Source organism: Sodiomyces alcalophilus, assembly GCF_042370955.1.
Source record: "Sodiomyces alcalophilus JCM 7366 unplaced genomic scaffold ACRALscaffold_7, whole genome shotgun sequence".
NCBI lineage: Eukaryota > Fungi > Ascomycota > Sordariomycetes > Glomerellales > Plectosphaerellaceae > Sodiomyces > Sodiomyces alcalophilus.
The window spans coordinates 1,531,430-1,557,252 of NW_027263538.1; the positions used below are offsets into that span (position 1 = coordinate 1,531,430).

General features: G+C 52.9%; 6 protein-coding genes across 6 annotated transcripts; 5 read left to right on the top strand and 1 right to left on the bottom strand.

Moving 5' to 3' along the window:
- Positions 1 to 2,534: 2,534 nt before the first annotated feature.
- ACRALDRAFT_1065255 (uncharacterized protein) lies at positions 2,535 to 5,405 on the top strand. The gene is made up of 7 exons (XM_071017119.1): positions 2,535 to 2,839; positions 2,991 to 3,388; positions 3,462 to 3,807; positions 3,876 to 4,004; positions 4,085 to 4,214; positions 4,282 to 4,520; positions 4,584 to 5,405. The coding sequence occupies exons 2-7, from the start codon at positions 3,265 to 3,267 to the stop codon at positions 4,681 to 4,683; spliced, it is 1,068 nt and encodes a 355-aa protein (XP_070872479.1). The 5' UTR covers positions 2,535 to 2,839; positions 2,991 to 3,264; the 3' UTR covers positions 4,684 to 5,405.
- A 1,069-nt stretch (positions 5,406 to 6,474) lies between these two features.
- On the top strand, positions 6,475 to 11,525 carry ACRALDRAFT_1065253 (glycosyltransferase family 35 protein). The gene is made up of 9 exons (XM_071017118.1): positions 6,475 to 6,612; positions 6,690 to 6,958; positions 7,142 to 7,351; positions 7,938 to 8,258; positions 8,373 to 8,638; positions 8,746 to 9,255; positions 9,341 to 10,257; positions 10,321 to 10,393; positions 10,534 to 11,525. Exons 3-9 carry the CDS (start codon positions 7,189 to 7,191, stop codon positions 10,939 to 10,941), a joined length of 2,658 nt encoding a protein of 885 aa, XP_070872480.1. The 5' UTR covers positions 6,475 to 6,612; positions 6,690 to 6,958; positions 7,142 to 7,188; the 3' UTR covers positions 10,942 to 11,525.
- A 544-nt stretch (positions 11,526 to 12,069) lies between these two features.
- On the top strand, positions 12,070 to 12,616 carry ACRALDRAFT_1065250 (uncharacterized protein). Its single transcript, XM_071017117.1, has one exon. It carries the CDS (start codon positions 12,116 to 12,118, stop codon positions 12,338 to 12,340), a length of 225 nt encoding a protein of 74 aa, XP_070872481.1. The 5' UTR covers positions 12,070 to 12,115; the 3' UTR covers positions 12,341 to 12,616.
- A 2,232-nt stretch (positions 12,617 to 14,848) lies between these two features.
- On the top strand, positions 14,849 to 16,333 carry ACRALDRAFT_2110909 (uncharacterized protein; the record flags this gene model as incomplete). The annotated part of the gene is made up of 6 exons (XM_071023501.1): positions 14,849 to 14,952; positions 15,046 to 15,175; positions 15,266 to 15,409; positions 15,473 to 15,829; positions 15,895 to 16,157; positions 16,246 to 16,333. 6 exons carry the CDS (start codon positions 14,849 to 14,851, stop codon positions 16,331 to 16,333), a joined length of 1,086 nt encoding a protein of 361 aa, XP_070872482.1.
- Positions 16,334 to 17,985: 1,652 nt separating this feature from the next.
- Positions 17,986 to 20,222, top strand: ACRALDRAFT_2110863 (uncharacterized protein; the record flags this gene model as incomplete). Its single annotated transcript, XM_071023500.1, has 4 exons — positions 17,986 to 18,269; positions 18,372 to 18,798; positions 18,942 to 19,154; positions 19,260 to 20,222. Coding segments are annotated over 4 exons (1,887 nt in total), but the record flags the coding sequence as incomplete, so codon positions are not given.
- A 1,097-nt stretch (positions 20,223 to 21,319) lies between these two features.
- ACRALDRAFT_1051974 (uncharacterized protein) lies at positions 21,320 to 25,525 on the bottom strand. The gene is made up of 5 exons (XM_071015708.1): positions 25,488 to 25,525; positions 24,652 to 25,381; positions 24,118 to 24,547; positions 22,872 to 24,023; positions 21,320 to 22,804 (listed from the first exon to the last, which is right to left on the bottom strand). The coding sequence occupies exons 2-5, from the start codon at positions 24,927 to 24,929 to the stop codon at positions 21,608 to 21,610; spliced, it is 3,057 nt and encodes a 1,018-aa protein (XP_070872484.1). The 5' UTR covers positions 24,930 to 25,381; positions 25,488 to 25,525; the 3' UTR covers positions 21,320 to 21,607.
- Between the last annotated feature and the right edge of the window lie 298 nt (positions 25,526 to 25,823).

Here is a 25,823-nt window from a genome sequence, read left to right on the forward strand (position 1 = left end):
AATTCTGCGTACTTGTCTCATAGCTGTCAGAGGGAGTCTTACGGTTGCCGCAAGGCCCGCAACCCCGGGTTATTATAGCAACGAGGAGGCGGAGAAAATTATGATTCCGTATTGATGCTCGGGTTTTACCGTGACAGGACCATGACTAGACAGCGCAACTTTTCGTTCTTCTTCTCCTACATACCCCGACTCTCCGTAGCACCAGACATCATCCTTAAGCCTTCACGTGGCCGATATACGATCCCAGGGTGCGGTTGAGTCCCGAAGCCCCCCGAGACCAAACGTGCGCTCTAGAGGCGAATGCGAATTCCAACGCAAGGCAAGGGAGGCTGGTTAGATATCAGCTGGATGTTAGATGAGATAAGACGCGTGGCTTCGCGGTGTACGAAGACGATTCGGAATCGGCCGCTTCTTCTTGGAAATTGGTAATATTCTGAATGACAGAAGGGAACGATTACCGGCCCAAACACCTGCCCACGATGTCCTGCTCACGGTTGCGATCCAGGGCAGTCCCAAACGGATCACCTGTTGATCATTACAAACTGAGTGGTGGCGCATTTGGACCCCGGCTTCCAATACAACGTATACAACGTACACATATAACAAACAACCAAAGAATCAATTTACCTTTATCTCAAATAATTAGATGTGTCCCATGGTATCGGTCGTCCATGGGGCACCCGCCTAGGCGGGACGACGTTGCTATTCCGGAGGGCCTGTGTGGGGGTTATGTACATACGGATACGTTTCTGCGGTGAGTCTACGAGATTATCGAACAGCCGCCCCACTTCACGAGGTACCGGCGTTTTCATAGAGAATTACCCTTATGGGTTGGAATATGAATAACTTGACGAAGCTTACCCCGATAAGTTTAGAGAATCTCTTGCTATATAGCCTAGGAGATATACGTAGCGCATACTCTTTCCGCAGCGTTATAGGAAACATATTTAAATTATTATGATTTTCTGAATTGCGGGACTAGGTCGGAAGATAAGGGAAGATCACTTGGTGACATGTTACGTGAGTAGATTACTCGACACTTGTGTCGAACCAGTGTCGTTATTACCTACGACAGTTCTTCGTACCGAGTTAGATACAGTGACGGGTTGCCAAGGTGGTTCATTTCCTTTCACACCCTTGCCACGTGCGCACCCTGCTACGCTTCATTGATTCGACCAGGCCAAGAGTCAAATTCGTCGCACAGACTGCCCCAGGCCGTCCCATACCTATCCCCATCGAGGTCCATATAGCTGGGTATACTTCGCATTACCTGTCGGATTCCCAAGTCGCAATCGGGCGCTGAGTCGATGGGGGCCATGGCAGTCCTGCAGGGAGCGCTGGTACCATTCTGATGAGCCTCCAGACAGATAGAAAAAGAGCACGGCGGCGACATGCAAAGTAGGAGTCAAGAGATCCTCAAGCCCGGGACCCTGCCGCGTGGCAACGGAGAGGCGGAAAACCTTGCCTACTTGGTATAACGCCTCGGTAGTTCGCCTGCTGTAGCTTGCAGTGATTTGCCTCTTCTTTTTCTCAAGATTGCAGGGATGAGAGACATTTTTTTCTGTGGCATTTCCATAGACTTGGCTGGCTTCTTGCACATTTTCACCTTCACTGGCCGCAAACGATGGTTGGCAACCAGATTCAGAACCAGATGGTTTGACCATTCCCGAGTGTGGAATCGAGTGAAAGTGCAAAAGTTTTGAACGCATTTGAAAGGCTTTACCAAGTATATACACGCTGTATACCGAATGTCGAACCCGCCGTACTGACAGCAAGATGGAAGTGACTTGCGTGTTTGCGTGGGCGACAATCAGCACTAACCCAGCCACTGGCAGGTGGAAAAGCGGCGCGGACGAATAAGACGACCTTCCCCATCATCACAAGTTTGTCACTCCCGAGTCGGTACGAATAGGTATGCCGGTGAAGTTAGTCGAGAGCTTAGAGATTCAGTCATGCTGCTTTAACATCTCATCTAGTGAATTATGAAATCGGTGGTTGCCAATAACGTGGCGTATAATATCCTAGGTGGTTTAATGAGTTCTGCAGGGTACCTGGCACACGGCTGAACAGGACCCATCGTGAACATGATGATCCGGGGTGAGAAATAGGTACTTATGTGAAGTACTCGTAAAGTATGGTACCTCGGGCACTTCGTAGGCAAATTGATGGATGCACTGCTGAGACAGTACTTCTCTATATGAATCGTTTCTAGGGGTAAGGTGGTTAAAAGAAGGTACTCGAAGTATTCCTGTCACCTCCCCTGGTGGAGGAACGAATCCACGTGTCACTCCCAAAGTACCGGGAGATTAAAGTACAAGCTAGGTACCCTTCGACCTGCCTTATGTAAAGCAAGTGTTAAAACCTAAGGTACTCATTATATAGGTACGTACCTAGGTACTGTGAATACGAGTACAACGTAGGTGCTAGGAAATGGCCGCACTATCCCGTAGCCCTTTTAGCGCCATATTACGCCTATTGACAATCCCACCCCCAACATCCGCCCTGTCATTCCCGGGCGTTGATTCAATCTCCTTACCTCGTACACCTGCACCTGCGTCTTGAGTACGACGACGATTTCCCGTGGCCTGGCTATCTTTGTCTTCCGAGAATCGACACCTTTCCCCTGCTCGCCCTACTCGGTCGTCCGTGCGTGTGCGTGTGTGTGTGGTCTGTGTGGTCAGCACTGCACAACTGGTCCTTTCGGCATTTCGATCCATGCCTATCCGCTACCTGCTAGGCCTCCCGAGTCCCAGCCCTTTGTCATCTACATACACTCTTCGGCCTGACCTCTTTTGTCATCGCGATATTCCAACTGATTGAGCCGGCCAGTCCTCACTCTGTTAGTCTCCGTTGTTATCATCAATCAAGCGTCTTCCTCCCTTTCGCTGCCGACGACTCGTTCATGACGTCGACGTCGGCCTTGTTTGCCCTGCGCGAGAAGTTCCGGCAGGTTGTCTCTACAATCACCGACAGTTGGCTAATCGAACAAGGGGGCACTAGAGACTACAACCTGAAGAAAGCTACCTAATTCCTCGACTTCCCGGGATACCATTGCGCTCCCGACTCCTACCCCTCGAAGTCGCGCCATCTTGTGGCGATGGGTCCGTGAAGAGCTCTGATGCTTGAAACCGAAACTCCGTCGCGGAGCACGATACCTTCATTCTTATTGCGCGACACCATTCTCTCCTCAGCCTCCCCGCCCAGCGGTACAGCGACACCAGCCCCTTCCGCCTCGTGCCCGACGTCGGCCGTCCACTGTTCACCATGGGTATCTGTATGAGCGCAAACCACGAGCAGGTGGAGCAGAAGAAGAAGAGCCAGGCAATCGACCGACAGTTGGAAGAGGATTCGAAAAGGTTGCGGCGGGAATGCAAAATTCTTCTTCTCGGTAAGCTACAGAACGACGTGTCCACCTCGACTCGAGTGACCGGAACGATCGACTGACCTTGTTTGGCTCGTAGGTTCCGGCGAGAGCGGCAAGTCTACAATAGTAAAACAGATGAAAATAATCCACCTCAAGGGATACTCGGAAGATGAGCTATACAACTACCGCCCGACCGTCTTTAAGAACCTCGTGGAATGCGCCAAAGCCGTTATCCTCGCCATGCGCCAATTCGGCATCGAGCCCGTCATCCCCGAGAACAGAGAATACGCCAACTTCCTGATGGAATATACCGCCGAATCAGGACCGCAGGCACACATCGACCCTCAAGTCGGCATCGCAATACAGTCTATCTGGAATGATGATGCAATGGAGCAATTGATGAACAGGCAGACCGAGTTCTATCTGATGGACTCGGCAGAATAGTGAGAACATCCCGGCTCTGGTTCACCCATTGCTTTGCGAGCTCATCTCTGACATATTTCTTGTTCAGCTTCTTCCAGGAAGTCATGCGCATTGTTGCGCCAGATTATCTCCCGTCCGAGATGGACGTGCTTCGGGCCAGAACGAAAACGACGGGCATTTACGAGACGCGGTTCCAGATGGGCCAGCTTAGTATCCAGTAAGTCTGGTGGGCGCAAATCAAGATGGGCCGCGGTTTTGGGCCTGTTCTGAACAGACAAAGCTAACCGGCGGTCGTAGCATGTTTGACGTTGGTGGCCAGCGCAGCGAGCGCAAAAAATGGATTCACTGCTTCGAGAACGTCACGTCTATCATTTTCTGTGTCGCGCTGAGCGAATATGACCAGGTCCTTCTCGAAGAGAGCAGTCAGGTACGTATTGAGACCGTAGAGGCAAATGAGACGCTTGCAGAACTTGGATGCTGATGGGCTCGATCAGAACCGGATGATGGAGAGCCTGTTACTTTTTGACTCGGTGGTCAATTCGCGGTGGTTTATGAGAACGAGCATTATCCTCTTCCTCAATAAGGTCGATATATTCAAGCAGAAGCTCAGCCGTTCTCCCATGGCCAACTACTTCCCGGACTACTCTGGTGGAGACGACGTCCACAAGGCTGCCAAATACCTTTTATGGCGATTTAACCAGGTGAACAGGGCACATTTGCACTTGTATCCGCAGTAAGTATTCTTTGGCTTTCTCTGTTCCGTACCATATCCAGTGCGCTGACCCATAGGACAAAGTCTCACACAAGCGACGGACACGTCAAACATCCGACTAGTCTTTGCGGCGGTCAAGGAAACGATACTAAACAATGCACTGAGAGATGTCGGGATTCTCTGAGAGGAGATGGAATCTCTTCGTCAGCGGCGGCAGCAGTGGACTGCGGCATCGAAAAGAAATGTTTCCTATGTTGTGCTGTGAGCGACTGTTGCATGGCTTTGGCGTTGAGGAATGATCACCCTGCGGTCGGCGTTCGATTCGGCTTTTTACGGTCACTACCCTTGAGCCACTCCAGACATGAATGCGATATAACTGACACTATACTTTTTCCTTTGTCTTATTCGACGGACATGGCAGTTATCCGAAAGACAATACACATATATATAATGCAAGCTAATCAACCAACCCCTGTTTGGCCGTGAGGTTTTACCCGTGGGGAACTAGGAAGGATACTTCCGCTCTATCGTCAAGCTATAGGCTTGTGAGCAGCATTGATCACCACGAAATTTGCGTCTCATCAACCAGGGCGTGTATGCCATACATTTTCCCCTGGTATTTAGCTCCCCTTTGCGAATTCTACGGAGTGTCTCGTCTCTCTGGGTGAGGCTGGCAGGGCACCAGTGTTCCATGGAGGGTGAGAAGGACACTGGCATTAGAAGTGGAAGGGTAGGTCCTTGGAGGTCCAACGTGACCTTTTGGCTATGAGTTGTTCCACGAACAGACGAGCAGGCTTAGAACTCGAGCACAAGCAGGAAATGTAGCATTATTTGGCCTCCCTCCATGCAACACGGTTCGCATTGCCCATGAGCGAATCAAGGAGCCTCGATGGATGTAGCTTACACTTCATAAATACGTTGATTTCTAACAGCGAGCCCTTGCTCTTTCGGGGAAACTCTACCTACACACATATATACGTCTAGTCGGAATGGTATCGGATAAGGGACCGAAAGTGAGGGGTGAGGGGATAGGAAGAGGAGATGGCGCGATCGAGTAAACCCACCAACTGCCAAGATCTAAGAACTATCCCTCGTATACCTAGGTAGGTAGGTAATTATAGTACAGAGGACGCCACATGGTGGAGAGGCATATAAGGTACCTGGACAGTACCTGGACATGCATCCTCAACATGCAGGCGATGCACGTGTATATGCTGCTGGTTACCTACCTACCTACCTCGCCCAGGCGTCGTCCCACGGCTATTTGTGTCTTGCAGGTTGGTGAAGTCACAAGTAGTACGAAGGACATAAACCCCATCACGGTACTCAACACCCCCCTTCAATGTTGTATACATCGTGAGAGTCCAGAACACCCATAATGCCACCCTACTAAGTACCTAGGTAATGATGTTTTCCCCAATCTCCCAGTGGCTCTCGCTTTAACCAGGGTGTGTAGAGTGGGGTCGGCTATCCACGCAGACCCAGCTCCTGAATTTGTCAGTAGTGCACACCACGATAAGAATATATTGTAGAACTGGTTTTGATTTCTGCTTATGCAGAATGCACCAAAGAGACGGAGGCCGGGGCAGACTGAGATGGCGGCAAAAAGCTCCCGACAGCCACCACCCTGACGAGTCTACCCGCTTGCGTACGTGTCGGTGTACCCTGTGATATTTACAACGTACAAAGTGATAGACCTATGCTTGGTGAGGTCATACCGGTCAGAGGCCCGCACTTTGGTGGCATCCCAGATCCGTTGCTGAATGCACACAGGCTAGACTCGTTCATACCACCCGATGGCCCGATGGCGGCAGGACTAGGTAGGTAGTTATTACTGGGTCGATAAAAGATGGGTCGTCTGGCTTCGGATAATAGGTAGATTCGAAGATATTACGGTGCAAACACGGTGGTATGGCTGTATCTGTATCGTTCTACCCGCCCACGCCACCGATCTTGATCTATCCACACCTTGAACCAAGAAAGTTCTGGGTTTATTATAAGAAAGTGCGCTCCCAAAACGCTCCCTTGAAGTTGCCTTTTCTTCTCACTTTGCATCCCTTGCCTCTAGGATCCGCCTCTGTCCCTAGTCTTGGGAAAGCATCGCGTCCCTCTAGTAAGTTGCGGGCAAACTAGGTCCTTGCTTGCCACTACGCAATTGTCCTATCAGCTGACTTTCTATTACCGGCTCAGTCGAATCTTTATTTGGTTATAGTAGTCGGCTGCCTCGTCCTATTTCCGTGTTTCGTTTCAACGCCCGCCAAGTTCGCAGCTGAGCTGGACCGGTGAAGGAATCGGAACTGGATTTCGTCCGTCCATACTGTCTCACCCATCGGCAATATACAATCACCTACCTACTTCAGTTGACGCACTGGTACCTACGCTTGCATATCGAATTCCGTGTCTGTACAAGGGCAACACAGCATATACTCCAACCCCCCAAGGAACGTCCTTGGATCTAAGTAGGTGGGCTCTGGGATGCTCCCTCCCTTCATTCCTCCCCTCAAGAATTCCGGCAAGGCGCATTGATGGATTCGACTTGGCTCCCCGCTATTTCGACTCCGCGTTCATTCCCCATGTTTCTTTGAGGGAACATATATCTTCCTATTGTGTCCCAACTTTAGGTGAACTGATAAGCAAAGCAGCATCACCAGCCAGCCTCATTCAGCTATTCGATTAATCGTCGCAAACCATGTCCAAAAGTCCCGATCGGCTCCCTAGCCGTGAGCGCCGTCCTTCGACGAGCGCGCCTATCGTCGATATCCAAGGTTCCGTCGGGCCAGCTGGAATCTCCCGTCCAAAACACAGGCGGACATATACGGGTTTCAGTGTTGGTGAGATTAAGAGTGTCGAGGGTATGTACATTTTTCTTCTTCAAAAACAGCGTTCTTCGTGTCCTGTTTTTCTTGGCATCCACAGCGTGACTATGGTAGAGCAATGGAGCTTTTGAGGTGGACAGCTTCAATTGATTCGGCTCGATACCGAAGGGGGAAAAAAAAGACAAGAGGGACGGAGGGGTCGTCAGCTCACGCACAGCGGGGTGAATCCCGCTGAGTGGCGCGAGCGAGCCCCTCAAAGGAGCTTGGGCCTCTATGAGGCCCAAGCTCAGCTCTGGACTTGGCCGAGTCATTGCTCCCATTTTAGCGTCGGTCCAGACAGCATTCTGATACGACGTACGGTTACATACACATGTACCCACGGAAACCATCGGCGCTGCTTGCAGAGGCGGCCTGAAACCAGACCTCCGAATAACACTGGGAGAACGTTACAGCCTGCCACACTTCTCATACACACCCCTTCATCACCATGTCACACAGACGGCTGCCATCTCAATTCGCACAATTTGCACACTGTCCACAGGACAATTCGCTTGCTTTCTCACTCTCCAACATCTCTTTTAGCGGGTGGAGCTCCAGCTGATCTTCCTCTGCTATCGTTTAGCCTCGATTCCCGAACCCCAGCGCGAGGCATGGGCGAGAAACCATCACAAGGCTTTCCAGACCAAAGAAGACTTCGAGAAGGAAGTAGTGCGCCATGTCGAGACCACCCTTGCCCGGAGTATGTTCAACTGCGATGAGTCGGCCGCCTACTCCGCCACCGGCCTGGCCTTCCGCGACCGCCTCGTGACACAGTGGAACAAGACACAGCAGCGCCAGACTCTCAACGACAGCAAGCGTGTCTACTACCTCTCGCTCGAGTTCCTCATGGGTCGTGCTCTCGACAACGCAATGCTCAATGTTAACCTCAAGGACGTGGCCAAGGGTGAGTCGATGACGAGCGTGTCAACGTTTTTCCTTGTTACTTCCTTACCCGCTGTCTTCGAATTTCGTCCCAAGGCTATACTGTATGATTTATGACCTAATAATTGAGTCGCAGCGGGTCTCAGTGATCTTGGATTTCGCATCGAGGATATCATCGAGCAGGAGAGTGATGCCGCTCTCGGAAACGGTGGTCTAGGCCGTCTTGCTGCTTGTTTCCTCGACAGTCTTGCCACCCTCAATTACCCAGCATGGGGATACGGTCTAAGGTACCGCTATGGCATCTTCAAGCAGGAGATTATCGACGGCTATCAGGTTGAGGTCCCCGACTACTGGCTCGACTTCAATCCCTGGGAGTTTCCGCGCCACGATGTGACGGTCGATGTGAGTATCTCTCATGGGGCGTGTGAGACTTGGGAGTTTTTTTTTTTTTTTTTTTTTTTTTTTTTTTTTTTTTTTGGATCGGACGTCGACTGACTTGAATGACGCAGATCCAATTCTACGGTCATGTCCATAAGCTGACTGACAAGAATGGCAAGGCCTTCTGTCACTGGGAGGCCGGGGAAACTGTCCGAGCCGTGGCGTATGATATGCCCATCCCCGGATACGCCACCTCTTCCACCAACAACCTCCGGCTCTGGTCTAGTAAAGCGGCCAGTGGCGAGTTCGACTTCCAAAAGTTCAATAACGGTGACTATGAAAGCTCCGTTGCCGACCAACAACGGGCCGAGACCATCAGCAATGTCCTCTACCCCAACGACAACCTCGAGAGGGGAAAGGAGCTCCGGCTCAAGCAGCAATACTTCTGGGTTGCCGCCTCCCTGTATGATATCGTCCGCCGCTTCAAGAAATCTAAACGCGCCTGGAAGGAGTTTCCCGATCTAGTTGCCATCCAGCTGAATGACACCCATCCGACCCTGGCTATTGTCGAGTTGCAACGCATCTTGATTGATCTCGAGAGGCTCAGCTGGGACGAAGCATGGGATATCGTCACCGCGACTGTCAGTTGCACCCCGTCCAGCGTCGTACTTTGATGTGTATTTGCTGAGTGATGGCTCGTTGCTAACACTTTCTACTCGCCTCCAGTTTGGCTACACCAATCACACTGTCCTCCCCGAGGCATTGGAAAAGTGGCCCGTTACTCTTATGCAAAACCTCCTTCCGCGTCACTTGCAGATCATCTACGACATTAACTTGTTCTTCCTTCAAGCCGTCGAGAAGATGTTCCCCGAAGACCGCGACATTCTCAGGCGGGTTTCCATCATTGAAGAGTCGCAGCCCAAGATGATTCGCATGGCTTTCCTCGCAGTCGTGGGCACCCACAAGGTAAACGGGGTAGCCGAGCTGCACTCCGACCTCATCAAGACCACCATTTTCAGAGACTTTGTCAGCATCTACGGCCCCGACAAGTTCACCAATGTCACCAACGCCATCACGCCGCGCCGCTGGCTGCATCAGGCAAACCCTCGTCTGTCCGACCTGATCGCATCCAAGCTTGGTGGCTACGATTTTTTGAAGGACTTGGTTCAGCTCAACCAGCTTGAACTCCACGTAAACGACAAGGCGTTCCGAAAAGAATGGGCCGAGATCAAATACGCCAACAAGGTTCGGCTGGCCAAGTACATCAAGTCGACGATGGGCATCCGTGTGAATCCGACTGCGCTCTTCGACATTCAAGTCAAGCGGATACACGAGTACAAGCGTCAGCAGCTGAACATCTTTGGTGTCATTCACCGGTATCTCACCCTCAAAGCCATGTCCCCCGAGGAGCGCAAGAAGCAGCAGCCACGCGTGTCCATTTTCGGTGGCAAGGCTGCGCCTGGCTACTGGATGGCCAAGCAGATCATCCACCTGGTTAACAACGTGGGGGCCGTGGTGAATAAGGACGAAGACATCGGCGATCTCCTGAAGGTGATCTTCCTTGAGGACTACAACGTCAGCAAGGCCGAGATGATTATCCCTGCATCCGACCTCAGCGAGCATATTTCTACGGCGGGAACTGAGTAAGCTGCCGTTTGACATTATGCAACCCCTACGTTGAAAAGCAGTGACTGACTTTGCGACAGAGCATCTGGAACTAGCAACATGAAATTCGTTCTCAACGGCGGTTTGATTATTGGAACCTGCGACGGAGCAAATGTAATCCCCCTCCCCTCTCTGCCGCCTCCTACACAAACCCCATCCCTTTCTTGAGTGCCAGATAAGCGAGTCGAGCTTGATCTTCGTACATCCATTTCTTGTCATGAGGATGATCCACCATACTAACGTTTCAACCTCAGATCGAAATCACCCGCGAGATCGGGGAGAGCAACATCTTTTTGTTCGGGAACCTTGCCGAAGATGTCGAAGACCTCCGCCACACGCATACTTACGGCTCTCATACCCTTGATCCGGACCTTGTCGCGGTCTTCGCTGAGATCCAGAAGGGCACCTTTGGGGCACCGCATGATTTCGAGGCGCTGATCTCGGCTGTCAGGGACCACGGGGACTTTTACCTCGTATCGGACGATTTCCACAGCTACATCAAGACACACGCCCTTGTCGACGAGGCGTACAAGAACCAGGAGGACTGGATCACCAAAACCATCACGAGCGTGGCGCGGATGGGCTTCTTCAGCAGCGACCGCTGTATCAATGAGTACGCCGAGGAGATTTGGAACATTGAGCCCCTGCGGGTAAAGGAGTGATATTAAGCATCGGAATGGTATTAGGGTGGAAGACGCTACGCGGGCTTGGCAGGGGCAGGGTGGCATGGGCCATTGATCTTTCTCTTCCTTTGGTGATAGCATCACCACATACGTAATGACCTATCTGAGCATGTATCCCACGAGCTTTTGATAACATATCGACACAATTGAACGGATGCTAAGCTATTTGATTCCACATCTGTCTCGATGCGGTTGTCCATGTACGAAGTACTGGTGAATGCCATTCCAGATTCCTATCTCCGAATACTGTATGGAGGGATGAGAGTTCCATTCTGAACACCGAGGCCTGATGTGGAGACAAGAGTTCGACCGGCTCGAAGCGGGGAAACACCATGGTTATGGTTACAATGACGACATTGTGCTCCATTCCAAGGTGTTTATGTAATAAATATGCAGGCGGACCTTGGTATTGTTTTCGTCCCCCCTTGTACAGTAGGAATTTGTACGTGGTCTCAGGCTGTCTAATAAAAAGCAATGGCGTCTCAACCTAGTACTCCGTACACGTACGTTGTAATTACATGATAAGCTACGTGTCTAGGTACTTACCTATCTTTTCTAGTACCTATGTCGGCTTTCTCGTGATATTATTGGATTATTGGATATTTGGTAAGGGAGAACTGGTCTATGTATGCATTGTATGCATGCACAAAACAAACCCCAGCGCACTGAGGAGACGAAGGAAACTATGACTGGCGAAACCCTACCGACAAGGACCGTAAGGATAATACCCTCCGGTGTTTCGTGTAATCTACGGCGATTTCACTCTCAGAATATACTGTACAGTGACGTCACGTCCCAGACGGGACAGGACTTCACGATGGGTGGGACAGGGGCCCGGGTGTCAGGCTGGCAGACAGGAAGCGAGGGGGTTGGATGAAATCTAGGTCCTGAAGGGGGTCTTGGCTATGGAAACCGCCGCGAAGCAAACCATTGTTTTTCTCTTCCTTTTCTTGGCCAGGGGCAAGGTGGTGGGTTATTTCGCTACTCTTTTGCAAGGGCTTGTATCGGCACGATGCGGAATTGGGAAACCCAAACGATTCTGTAGTGTAATAACCGCGTCCCTGTTGCGCCGTAGTGACTAGCGACTACCTACGATAAGAAAAAGTTCCAGAACATACAAAGAAGGGCCGGTATCCGGTCACAGGGAACCAGAATGTCCAGCGATATATACTGTATGCAGCTTTCTTGTACCAAACCGTCCCACGCCACGGCGACAGGCGGGCAGCAACGATCATCGATAGTCCCGACCATAACATACCAAAACGTTGAGAAAGGAGGCCTTGTAATTATATCCATGCCGCTGCAAGACGAGCGACAGGGCAGTGGTACACCGGATGTGTCGGGACGGTACACTACCTATCTGAAGTACGTTTGTTAGTACAGAATATCAATCAATTAAGGTAATCACGGAGTCTATTGTAATTATAGGCCCCGTTCGTCAATTCCATCTTGTTGTTGAAATTCGAGGACTTATTAGCTACCTACCCTAGTAGATACAACGACCCCATACTGATCTCGACCTTTCCAAACTGTGACGTCATTGCCGTTTACGCCCCTCCCTGAAATATCGATATGGTCTGTGCTGTCGCGCGAAAAGTACATGTACAAACCTCCTCGTTTGCAACCTGAGTGTCAAACACATGGAGTCGAGTCCAACGTATCCATCGCTTGGGGACTGCACATACACAATATATAGACTGAAGGGTCGTTTTTGATATCTGAACATTTGTTTTCTCGCTTCAACTGCCGTGTCTTACTCCACCTTTGAAAGCTTGGTAGCCAGGTAAGACAAAATATCAATCGCCGTCCTATGTATATGCACATGTCGGTTGCGAATGTCAAGAACGGTTGGCTTAGGGACAATAATGCGATGAATCGTGGGACGAAATATGATAGGACAACGACCCGTCTCTGGGCCCTGGTCCACTGGGAGATGGCTTTCTTGGCCGGAGACGGCTTTCGCGACGAATAAGCATCAAGTCGCAATGCGGGTTTATCAGCTACACGGTAATATGTACGGCAGCAGCAGGCCAGGGACTGGAAAGTGGGTGAGGGCAAGCTGTCTTTCAGCTTCGCAAAGTTGCGCGTCTGAGGCTTCGACGAATTCTTGGCCGACTCTCCGATGACCGGGATCAGGGAACCTTGGAAGCTGGGTGCCACAGAGTGATCGGATCGGATCGTGGACACTTCCAGGTCGTTGCGATTTGATACCTACGTAATAATACCCTTCCTACAACACCAAATATATCCTCCTCCACCCCCTTTCCCCCTCTTTCCTATCGGTTTCTTTCGTCAAATTCTTCGTCCACCGAACCTGAAAACAACCTGCTACGGCTGTCATCGTGGCATCGCATTTTTGCTACAGTCGCCTACTCCGGGAGATAGCGAAACAGTGCCACCAGCGTTCCCCTCGCTCGTTGTTCCAGTCGATTTCCCACTGACCGATTCGCAACTCTGCAAAAATTCCAACGACTGGCGTCATTCCTCGAGCGTCCAATTCTCACCTTCTCGCCCAGACCCTGTGGATCGCCAGGGCTGACGAGAATTTCGGCTTGGTACCATCAATCCATCCATTCCGTACCCGTCCGAGCTTTATTCGTCCCGGATCGTTGCAACAACAAAGTCAGTCACCTGGGAGCCATCAAGGCGTTTCTTTTTATAAACCACGTCAAGGGCCAGAGAAAAGACGTGGCGACCAAGGGTAAGGGCGACTTCCGTCTCCGGAGCATTCCTGTCTTCTCGTTTTCGTCTCGTTTTGGCCCTGGTACCTCGCACTGCCCTGTTCGTGTTCATTTGGCGCCGAACTTAGCCAGCGCACATCATCAAAACACCGGGGGGCGGCAGCTTCGATTTGTCTACATGGACGACTTGGTCGGCGTACATTTTCTTGCCGACCTTGGTTCATTCTTTCTGTTGGTCGCGCTGCTCTACGTGGCCGGGTCAAAACGACATCAACTCCAGCTCAAGGCACGACAATTTTGTATATTGACGGTTTCTCCTCCGTCTCGACCATCTCGGACAAAAAGAAACCCGAGGGTTTTAGGGATTGGACGGTGTCAAAACACCCCTCGGTTGTCGCCCTTCTCGTCCTGGTTCAGCTTACTGTTCCCACAGCTCGCCGAGTTGTCTCGGCCCCCGACTCGGACATCACAGTACGACTAGTCAGTAACTGGACGGCCCCGCAACCCCACGCGCCCTCAGACCAATGTCTTCGATGCCTCGATCGTTCCTCATTCAATTCGTCGCAAATTTAACCGGGAACTGGATTCTTTTTTACTTGCACTTGCTGATTTTTTCTTCTTCTTTTCTCTTTCCTTTTTCTCTCTTCTGATTGAATTGGGAGGTTCTGCGCAAATACCTACAGACAGCTGACGCGTCCTGCTGCTACAGCCCAGACTCTGCTACCCCGCCATCAGTTCAGCCACTTTCGCACACTCACTCGCAGCCGCAGCCGTGCAGCGGTACAGTTTCTCCTACTGTAGTTCCTTCCCTTGATTACCCCGCCACCACTGCCGCCAACACCGTAGCACCCGACCCAGCTGGAGCCCTGACCCACGCCTCTCGTGTCCCGCCTACTATTACTACGCTACCTACCAACCATCGACAACGCTTTCGACCATCAAATCTCGGTTTTTAGCGCGCTTCCCGATTACTTGCCATTCTGAACATTACATCTCTTCGGAAGTCTTTACTGAGCAGCCCGGAGGAACAACCCGCGTCACTATATCGCAGTCAGCAACAACATTGCTCTCCCGCCGTATCCTTTGGACAAACTTCGATACGGCCTTGTGCCACTTTTGGATCAAGCAACCAAGTCCATTCCGACCGGGTTTTGAAGAGGATTCCATTTTTCGGAGAGAATATACCACCGACAAGTCGCATAAAAATGGCGGAATTCATCAGAGCACAGATTTTCGGGACTACCTTCGAGATCACCTCGAGGTATTCAGACCTGCAACCCGTGGGAATGGGAGCCTTTGGACTCGTTTGGTATGCCCGACTCCCCTCGTCACCAGTCCTTGGACCTCCCCTTTGATTGCGCGCAATTAGCGGCTGACACGCCATTCTCGTGTGATGCTCTAGCTCCGCCCGCGATCAGCTCACCAACCAGAATGTGGCCGTCAAGAAGATCATGAAGCCTTTCAGCACGCCCGTCCTGGCGAAACGAACTTACCGAGAGTTGAAGCTTCTTAAGCATCTGCGACATGAAAATGTGCGGCTTTCCTTTTACTCGGCCTTCTCGCCGGTAGCCCCCGGCGAAAAGAAAAATCGTGTGTGCGTGTGCTAACAAGCACGTTGTCAGATCATTTCGCTGAGTGACATCTTCATCTCTCCACTCGAGGACATTTACTTCGTCACGGAGCTTCTCGGTACCGACCTGCACCGGCTACTCACGTCCCGGCCACTGGAGAAGCAGTTCATCCAGTATTTTCTTTATCAGATCATGGTATGACTGGTCTCCGTTCCACTGTAGACAGGCGAGAGACGGGATTATTGACGGAGAGAATAGCGCGGATTGAAGTATGTGCACTCGGCCGGCGTGGTGCACCGCGACCTGAAGCCCAGCAACATTCTTGTCAACGAGAACTGCGACCTGAAGATTTGCGATTTCGGTCTCGCCCGCATCCAGGACCCGCAGATGACCGGCTACGTGTCAACGCGGTACTACCGTGCGCCCGAGATTATGCTCACATGGCAAAAGTACGACGTTGAGGTCGATATCTGGAGCGCCGGATGTATCTTTGCCGAGATGCTTGATGGCAAGCCGCTCTTCCCCGGGAAGGACCATGTCAATCAGTTCTCCATCATCACCGAACTGTTGGGTACTCCCCCGGATGACGTTATCAACACCATTGCCAGCGAAAATGTAAGTTGCCCTCAGGACCATGGATGAGTGGCAGGTTGAGCTGACTTGCCGGTTCTCTTCTGAAGACGCTACGATTCGTCAAGTCGCTACCCAAGCGCGAACGCCAGCCCCTGAAGAACAAGTTTAGGAATGCCGACCCTGCCGCGATTGACGTACTCGAGAGAATGCTCGTCTTCGACCCTAAGAGCAGGATAACGGCCACGGAGGCCTTGGCGCACGAATACCTCGCCCCTTACCATGACCCGACGGACGAGCCCGTAGCCGAGGAGAAGTTTGACTGGAGCTTCAACGATGCCGACCTCCCTGTTGACACGTGGAAGATTATGATGTGCGCAGCCCCCTTACCATACACTCGTTCCATCCTGATCGTCCCGGGTTGAGGTGAACAGAGCAAGGCTGACTAGTTTTGACGATAGGTACTCGGAGATTCTCGACTACCACAACGTGGATACGAACATGGGTCAGCTGGATGAGCCGATGAACGGGCAGGGAGAAGCACAATAGCCGGAGAGTGAGGATGCGCAACGCGAAAGATCAAGTCAACGTCCAAAAGACTGCAAGAAGAGCCTCGGAAGGAAGCCGGGGTGGTCCGGTCGAGAAGTTACTCGGGAAATGCCCTTTGATTACGAGGAAATCCCACAAAAAAAACGACACGATACCACGCGACAGGGCAAGAGGCCGGGCGAGGTGTTCGGATGCCTGGTACATCATGGTGTCTTGGCGTTTGAAGAGACGGATGGAATAGGCGGTGGTGGGAGGCGGGTTGTTTTTCTTTCCTTATTCGTACGTAAGGTTCTGATATGACATTCAAACAAAGGCCAGCGACAAGACGATAGTAATTGGGTCATGTCGCTGACGGCCCCTTACGTCGTATATATAACTGGCACGAGTTCTACATACGTACGTGTTGGGAGGCAAGAAGTGACATGGCGGAGAGAGGAGGGGGAAATTGAAAAGAGACAGCTGATGAAGCTACATTTGATAATATCCCCTTGGGTATGGTGTTTTCCCGATGGAGCTTCGAAGGTGCACTTCGTCCTTGCTGCGTTGATTTCCCCTGAGATGTAATGGAGGTACCGGTACTGTAAATTGAGTTACTGTACACTGAGATGGCTTCACATGTTGGACTTTACTTGAAGAGCGGGGAGGCTGTCGGAGTACCTAGGTAGGTAGGTAGATGGAATACAACGTAGTGACTTTGCGTAACCCGTAACCCAGGGCCTTTTTGATTTGATGTCCATCTCATCCTCAATACACGTGCATTACACTACAGTAACACCAGCACGAAGATAATACTTGCGCTTCCGGCAGGCTGTAATGTAGACCATATCTTCTCCAAACGACAAATGGAGTGGACTATTCGTCGACGACTCGGGAATTGCCAACTCAACTCAACATCCTGTCATGCAACCACAGTATGCTCACAATGTACGGAAGCGTACTCGGTACCTAGGTAGGCCTTGTAGTGTACGAATATGTACCGGACATCGGCGGCAGTATCGCATTCACCCCTTCAGCTGGCCTAGTTCCGACATACGAATATTCGTACGAATAGCAACCTAGTGGCGATTTCTTCACCGCCCTCGCAGTGGAAGCATGGAAGCAAAGTGGAAGGGAGGGGAGAGTGAGGCGCCAAACCAAAAAGCGGTCTCGTCCTCGACCGATTTTCTTGGCAATCTTGGGGATATTACTTACCCCTTCAATATACGCTACACGTATGTTCGCTGTCCATCTGGCCTCGACATCGGATTGGACCCCTTTCGGTTGCCCTGCTGCATCTGCGTCCTGCACGAACAGCTGTCGATCTACAGGTGACCCCGCCGAAATCAGTATAACCTCGAATCAGAAGTAAAACCACCAAGGAAAACCTGTCGCTCCGTGCTAAAGAAAAAAGAACAAGAAGGAACAAAGAAAAGGGGGGGTTCCCTTTGCAGTCTTTGTCGAATCCAGCCTTTACGGCCGCCTCCATCTTCAATTGGAACTATTCCCAACGACATAGATGGCAACCCTCTGAAGGGTTTCCACTCTCCGCCACGTCCCCCAACGGCCCAAGAATCGACGCACCCCGCTCAATCAATCCCTAGGAGAACAGGGAATTCTTTTCTCGGAAAGCTCCCGGGCAGCCTTTCGTTTGCGCCGGCTGCGATTTCGTCGTCATGTCCGCCTTAGACGACGCGACGAACCCGGCTCCGGCTCCCGCTGCTGATGCTGATGTAGCTTCTGCTGCTGCGGCGGCGGCGACACCCACGACGAGTGTACCGCCAACCCCCAAGACACCGGCCAAACCAGCCTTCGTTCCCCTCGTCACCGTCGTCGGCTTCCATCATGCCAGGGGACCCGAGGTCGAGTCGTGGTTTGGAGTGCCCGAGGGTAGTGACCCTGCCGCAGAGTTTGGGTGGTCATTGCTGCCCTTCATGGCGCTGAGCGACGGCGCGCACGCGTGAGTTTGTGTTGCGACCGAGTGTTCCCCTTGATTGAACTCTGGTTTTCATTTTTGTTTCCCCATTGTTTCATGCCAGCTGACCAACTTCGAACCTGACAGCTCCGACGAAGACTTCTCCTACTTCACCCTCCTCTACCCAGCTACCGAAACCTCCCCCGTGGCGACCTCGCTCTTTGGCATCTCGTGCACGCGGCAGCTGGACGCCTCGCAGCTCCTCAACCGGCCCGCCGACGTGACTCGCTCTACGGTCCAGAAGGCAGTCGTCGTCATCGCCGACAGTCCCCATTCCTTTGGCATGATGCGCGAGCGCCTGAGCGTCGTCACGCAGGCTTGGTTCGCACAGCGCGAATTTGCAGACACAGAAATCCTCCGTCGCTTTCAGGAGAGCCTCGCCGAGGAGAAGGAACGCCAGACGAATGAAGAGGAGGACAGAGATCAATACCTTGGCATGAGCTTGCGGGAGCTCGTCAAGGAGTTCCGATGGCAGACCCTGGTGCTGCTCAAGTCTTGCTTGTTACAACCCAAGGTGCGATCTATTTTCCTTTTCCTTTGTTCGGCACCCCGTGATTTGAACGATTTTGTTCATGGCCAAGTCGTCTGTGGCCGGTCTTGTACGGAAAACCTGCTCCAGAGTGATGCTGACCTGTGGCCTCTCATCTCCACCTACAGATGCTTTTCTTTGGATCACGGTGTGAACGGTTATGCATGATGCAGTTTTCCCTGATTTCTTTAATACCCGGCCTTATCCGTAACCTCCAAGACTGCGCCGACCCGGAGTTAAACGCGTACGAGTTCAGGCTCACCACGCCAACAACATTACGAACAAGCGATCGCAATTCCCTATTGACTTATATGGGATTGCCCCTTCAGATATTCGGAAAGGTATTACGCTCTGACCTGTAGCGTTCGCAAGTCGCTCGAAGGAGAGGAGAGCTAGGGAGGAAAGAAAAATGAGTGATTACAGAGCCAACTGACAACCTTCTATAGGGCAGTTTGTTCGGACCTTACACCCCACTTCAGCAGCTCGACATCCTTGCCGACTTTGGTACCAAGGCGTACGTTGTTGGCAGCACCAACTCGCTTCTCCTCCAGCAAAAAGACCGATACAGCGACATCCTTATCAACCTCGACGAGAAAACCGTTAACATATCATCCTCCTCCCTCAGGATGGCTCTGACCCTATCCGCAGCGGACCGTCGGTGGATCGACTATCTGACCCAGGAGGTGAATGAGACGTGGGACGACGCGAACCCCGGCCGGCCCAAAACTATGGGATACGTGGGCAGCGAGGAGTTCATACGTCTCCAGTTCGAGGAGTACATTCTCGCTCTCCTTTCTTCGTACAAGTATCACAAATACCTCAAAGCCAACCACAACAACCCACGCGCCCTGCTTCCTCACATCGACGGCGACCCGTCTGTCGACTTTGGCGCCGAGTTCATCGAAGCCTGGTCCCGCACCGAGAACCACCGAATGTGGAATGCCCATACCGACTCGCACCTCTTCGATGTGGTCGAGCCCAAGCACCCCTGTGCGGGCGGCCTCACCGTGGAGGACGTCCAACGGCGCATCACCCAACAGGTCCACGACATGCATCTCGACGCGCGCTTTGCCCAGGGCCGAGAGGTCCTAGGACGGAATCTGGCCGTTGGCCGCGACAAGGCCTCCAGTCTCTTCAACAAGCTCTATGCCGACATGGAGGCCTATCGGGAGGCGCAGCGGCAGAGAGCCAAGGAACTGGAGCAACAACAGCACCGGCAAAGCGCTCTCAACAGTCCCGCCTCTGCAGGTCCCGATAAGAACGGACCGCACCAACAGGGAGGATGGATCCCAGCCGGGGGCATAGATGCTGCAAAAGTTCAGAACAACCTCCATACTGCCGGTGCCAAGGCGAGCACCTACATGGGTAGCTGGGTTACTTGGGCTGGAGAGAAGCGCAAGGGCTGGGGCACCGGGTGGGGCAAGAAGACGGACAAGAGCGGCGCGCACTCGCCCGGCGTCCTCTCCCCGCGGGAGAGCATGGCGCCAACGGAGAAGGACGGTCGGGCCTCGGGCTCGTCCTTCTTTTTCCCGAGGAATCGGGACGACAGTGCCGGGGATGACGGGCATTCGCCCGTGGTGAATGGCAAGACGCTGGATCAGAGACCCACGACGGGTGGCTCGTTCGGCGAGTCTATCATTTCGGCCGCAGAAACCACGAGCGACTCGATGCCTGCGAGCCCGCTACGGGGACGACCGCCTTTCTCGGGGGAGGCGCTGGATGCGGATGCCCTGGGTATCTATCCCGGGTTGGAGATCAGGGACGTCACACATGGGAGAAGTGACGACGGCGACGCGCCCCGGAAGCCAGAGGCTGGGTCTGACGGGGCGGAAGGGACACCTCTGCCTGGGATGGAGGAGAAGTCGATACCTGAGCCCAAGGAGAAGGAGAGCGATAAGGGGAAGGGCAACGATGAGGGAAAGGAGAGTGAGCCCAAGGTGAAGGAGGACGATGAGGGAACGGAGGATGAGCCCAAGGTGAAGGAGAACGATGAGGAAAAGAAGAGCGATAGGGGAAAGGAGAGCGATAGGGACAAGGAGAGTGATGAGGCGGGAAACAGTACCACCATTGCCACAGATGATGTTGTCGCTGCAGAACCAACAGCAGCGGCAGCGACATCAACAACATCAACGACAACAGGGGATGGAGATGTGCCTAAATCATGATAACAGGAATGCACAAGTTTGGTGAGAGTAGAGTTGCGTCGACACGACATGTAAGCCGTTGCTCTTAGCAATTTGTTGTTGATTGGCAAGAAAACAAATCCATGTAGAAGCAGCAGAGGGGATGGTATGGTTCGTATCGCGAGCTTTGTCCAATTTGACCATCCCACTGTTTAAGGGATATATTCCAGCTTCGCCGTTGCAATCCGACTGGCTTAGCTGTAATTCGTGTCGTATTCCCGACGACTATCCCCCTTATATGAATCAACTTGGCCTCATGTAGTCCTCGAGCGAGTGTCAGCAATCTACGCGCATCGCACGAAAAGATTATGACCGTGCTTCTCCGGGAAGATCATGATCAAGAGAGAGGACGAGGATGAGAATAAATGAATAAATAAAATAAGTACCAAGAACTCTTCGCCCCCTGACGCCAGATACATGCACATGCAGCTGATGAGAGAAATGTTCCAGCAGAAAGAATCACCTTCAACGTCTACTATGCTCGCTTGACATTGCCCACTCGAGTTTTTCCTTGTTTCCAGCCTTCGAGCCCCAGTCATGTCGCCGCCCACTATAGTGCCACTGCAATATTCTCCTCCAAAAAGACAACAAAAAAATAAAACAAAATCGGCCTACTTCCACGCACTCAGACCTGCCCACGGGTCGTTCGAAGGTCCTGGCTGCGAGCTAGGCACGTGCGCACCTTGCGGGTACGACCCGTGGTACGATCCGTGTTGCGCGACGGGTGTTTGCTGCGGCTGCTGGAAATTCTCCCCGTAGAACGTCTGCTGCGGTCCAAGAGGGGGAGGGCCTGGAGGGGGTGGCGGTGGGACGAAGCCGGGAGGAACGAAGCTCTGCGATGAGCTGTGCGAGTGCCCCGGCTGATGTTGGTGCTGCTGAGGCCCCGGGTAACCTCCGTATGGTTGTTGATGCTGCAGCGGCTGTGTCTGTCCAAAGGATGCCTGGGTCGGCGGAGGTGAGGCCGGGCCGCGCAGCACGGCGGGGCCAAAGGTCGACTGGTGAGGCGGCGGGGAAGTCGGACCGGGCGTACGGCCGTACTGGCTTGGGTTATATGCCGGCTGGCCGTACGTGTTGGCGGGTTGCGGCGGGAATGATTGCGTGTTGGGAGGAGGGGCGAAGCTGGCGTACTGTTGCATGCCGGGCATCTGTGTGGCTGGAGGGGACTGTGGGACCTGATATTGCCCTTGGAAATTGGTCTGCGGATATCGAGGGATCGAGCCAGAAGACGACGTATTCGAGGCTAGGTTGAGAGGAGCAGGCGTGGGGCGGGACTTGCTAGGCTGCTGAGTGGCACCGTTGGGCTCCATGGACATGCGGTCCATGAGCTCCCTGAGGCGTTCCCGTTCCACCTCGGCGTGCGCATCCTTCCGAGACGCCTTGTCCTTTTCGATCTGGTCGAGGAGCTGTGCGCCCTCGGATCGTCGGTTGTTTACGAATGTCATGACATTCTTCTCCAAGCTCTCCACCGTCTCCCTCATTTCCTCATACCACCGCTTCGCGCCCTGTAGACCGGTTGCGAGATCGAGAAACTCCTGGTACGCCCGCTTGTATCGATTGACGGCCGACGATCGTTGCCGCTGAATGGTCTCGTACTTGCTTTGCTCTGCCCGCACACGTTTATCCTGCAGGAGGGTGTTGAAGGCCGAGTTGAGTTCTTTCATGAATGACGACTGCTTCTGGTTTGCTTGGAGGAGCCTATTCTGCAGAGGACGGAACTTTTCGAGCTCGGACTGGAACAGCTGCTGCTCGTAGTTGGAGATGTTTTTCTTGTTCAAGATGAGAATCTCCGAGATGTCATCGTTGTGAACCTAAGACACGTTAGCCAACAGTCGCTCTGCAATGCACGCCCCTGGGACGTCAGGAGGCAGGTATCACCTTTTCTTTGAGATCCTTCAGGGTCTTGTTGCGCTCTCTCTTGACGAGGTTCAGCTTCTTCATAATGTCCTCGACGTGCCTGATCTGGTCCAGTACGCTGGGCCCCCCCTCGTCGAAATCGGCATCCAGAAGATTGGGCTCGATGGCCACGGGACTCGTGGTGTTGCTCGACTTTGCGCGCGCCTTGTTCACGGCCCGCTGGAAGAGGGCGTCGACGTCGCCATTCTCGACGGCCGTGCGCATCTCCTCAAAGTCGCCCTCGTTTTGCCTCAGCTTCGCCACCAGCTGTGCGTCGCTCCGGGACGCCTCTTCCAAGGCCTCACGGTAGTTCCGGATGTCGCTCCGCAAGGTCGTGGTCAAACGCGAACTAGGCTGTTGCGACCACTCGCTCTCGTATTTCGACCTCATTTTCTCGCAGACGCTCTCCTCCATATCCAGATTCTTCGTGCTCTTGTCCAGAATGGACACGATTGTTTCCTTCTCCGACCTGAGGGTCTCGAGAATGGCCGTCGGGTTTTCGTGGTTGGCAACGTCGTCGCACCACGTCTTGAATTCCTCGTCTGGCAGGATCTCTTGATCAAAGCCTCCTTTGAGAATTTGAAGGGCACCGGGTAATTTCAAGTAGTCGAAACTCGCAGCCAACTCGCCGTTGGCCAGGTCCACCTTCTCGGTCTCGGCCCTGATCAACTTGGCTTTCTCCTCGTCGTACAGGCTCGCCATCTCGGTCACGGCAAGGGGAACTATCTTGGCGAACAGATCCGGGCCCGTGATACGTTGGATGTCCTGGCCGGCGTAGAGCTCGCTCACGGGAATGGGCTTCGCAGCAGGGAGTTTACCTACCGGTGCTAAGCTCGCCTCGGCCGGCACGTTCAGCTGGTAGATATAATCGTTGTCCCTGACGGCCACCTGAAGCTTTTCCTGTACTGTCGATAGGTGCCGCTTGGTTGACTCGGCTAAGATAGCCCCAGTATCCGAGGATAGGTTGGAGCCTGGCGGGCACGAGGATGGGAAGCTGTTGGCAATACGGCTGGCTTCTTTGGCGGATTTCTCGGCCGCTTCCAGTCGGGCTACAGCCGCGCCGTGCTCGTTGCCTTCCATGTCGGCCAGGGCCTGGTAGTACTGCGCCATAGATCCGAAATAGCTTGCCTTGATCTGGGACATGGTCAGTTATCAGTTGTAGTAAGAGAAGTACGAGGAAAGGGACAATTGGTAACGGGAGTTGGCCAGGGGCCTACGGCTGCCATACCTGTACCACGAGAAGCCAAACCCTCTCGAATATGGCTTTGGTTACGTTCTCTTGAACCCCATCGGCCGCCTGAGTATATAGGGTCGAAGCCTGGCTGGCGAGCTTGGCCAAGAGGCCCGCTTTCTTTTGGTCGGCGACCTGTTTCTCGAGGAAGACCTCCTGGGCTTGAGCTAGGTTGATGCTAATGACGGTCTTGACAGTGTCCCGGCTCAGGTCGGAGGAAGGGGCGTGGAGGAAATTCTCATTGATGTAGGTGAACATGCCGGCAGAGGCCTGAAAGTTGTGATATGCAGTCTTGAGCCCCGACTCTTCGGATCGATCCTGATGAGCGGCATAGCATGAGAGGATTGCGGCAATGTTGAATATGATGGACGCCTTTTCGAAGGCGAGGGAATATTGTGACGTGGCTTTGTGTGTGAATGCGTCGAACCTGTAGGCGGAGTTCCCATGTCAGCTGGTGAACAGTCCCCTTTTCGGGCAGTAAAGGGCCAGAGCATAGGCAAAGATGGCAAGACTGGGGAAGAGTGGACAGACCATGTGAAAGAGATCTTGATGTGCTGCTCGTCGACGGGGAAACGCAAGTCGAGGAGCTCAAGCTGGCCGTAATATCGGTAGAGCATGTCCCGCCCAGCGGTGCTGTCCTTGCCCGCACCTCGTACATCCTGCCTGAGGCGGTTGAGAGTGGCGCACTCCTCTGCATAGCGTTCGGGGTCGTCTCCGTACGTGTTTCTGATGTAGTTCTTCAACGGCATGACCCAGTCGATCTCGTTGGTGGCCTTGAGAGGCACCGAGATCATGGGAGACTGCGCCATGATTTAAAGAGATCTGCCCGTCGACCTTCCTGCCCTACAGTCCTTCGTCGTTCTATTCCGATTCCGGGCCTGTCCGTCTGCGGCTGGGTTGGACGCCCCCAGCAGAGCGTTCGGATCCGGTTGGGGAAAAGCAGTCGTTCGATGGAAGACGAGACAGGAGGCCAGTACGGGAAGGAATCCAGATGTATGGGATGTCGAGGATTGGAGGGACGGTGTGCCGAAGACGGCGGCAGAGATATCGGACGTGGTGGGATGGCTGACGCGGGGTTGTGAGGCTCGAAAGCAATCGAGGTGGCGGGGCGGAATCAGGCAGTTTAGGTACCCTTAATGTTCTGCGATCGATGTGGAGAAGGGAAGAAGTTGATTGTCTGGTTCGATGCTGCGGCCTGTTCTAGCGGCCCTGGCTGCTCTCGATAGCTGGTGGCTTTCGTTGCAGTGGCGGTAAGAAACTCCTAATATGATATTGGGGGTTAGAGGGGAGTAGAGGAGGGGAGGGAAGACACCCGAGTTGTACGTATAGTCTGGGCAGGGGAGAAAAAGTGTACCTAAGGTACCTACCTAAGGTATGGAGCTTACAGGTGGGATGTCCCGCAGCGGGCAGAATACGGCATGTACGTTGTACGTTGTATGTACCTTGTACCTGTGCAACCTCCAGGGAAATGTAGCTGCCTGGAGCCAGTGAGGTCATAGTGTCCTTATTGTACCTATCGCGTACAGGGATGGGATTGGAGAACTGGCCGTCCACTAGGTACCTATTCAACAGCATGGGATACGAAGAAGTAATAGCCGCTACCTACTTCGACGCGTGACTCTCAATTTCGAGGATTACTAGCCATTGGATTCTGTATGTACGAATTACTAGCATGTACTACGAAGTACATACGAAGTTCCCGC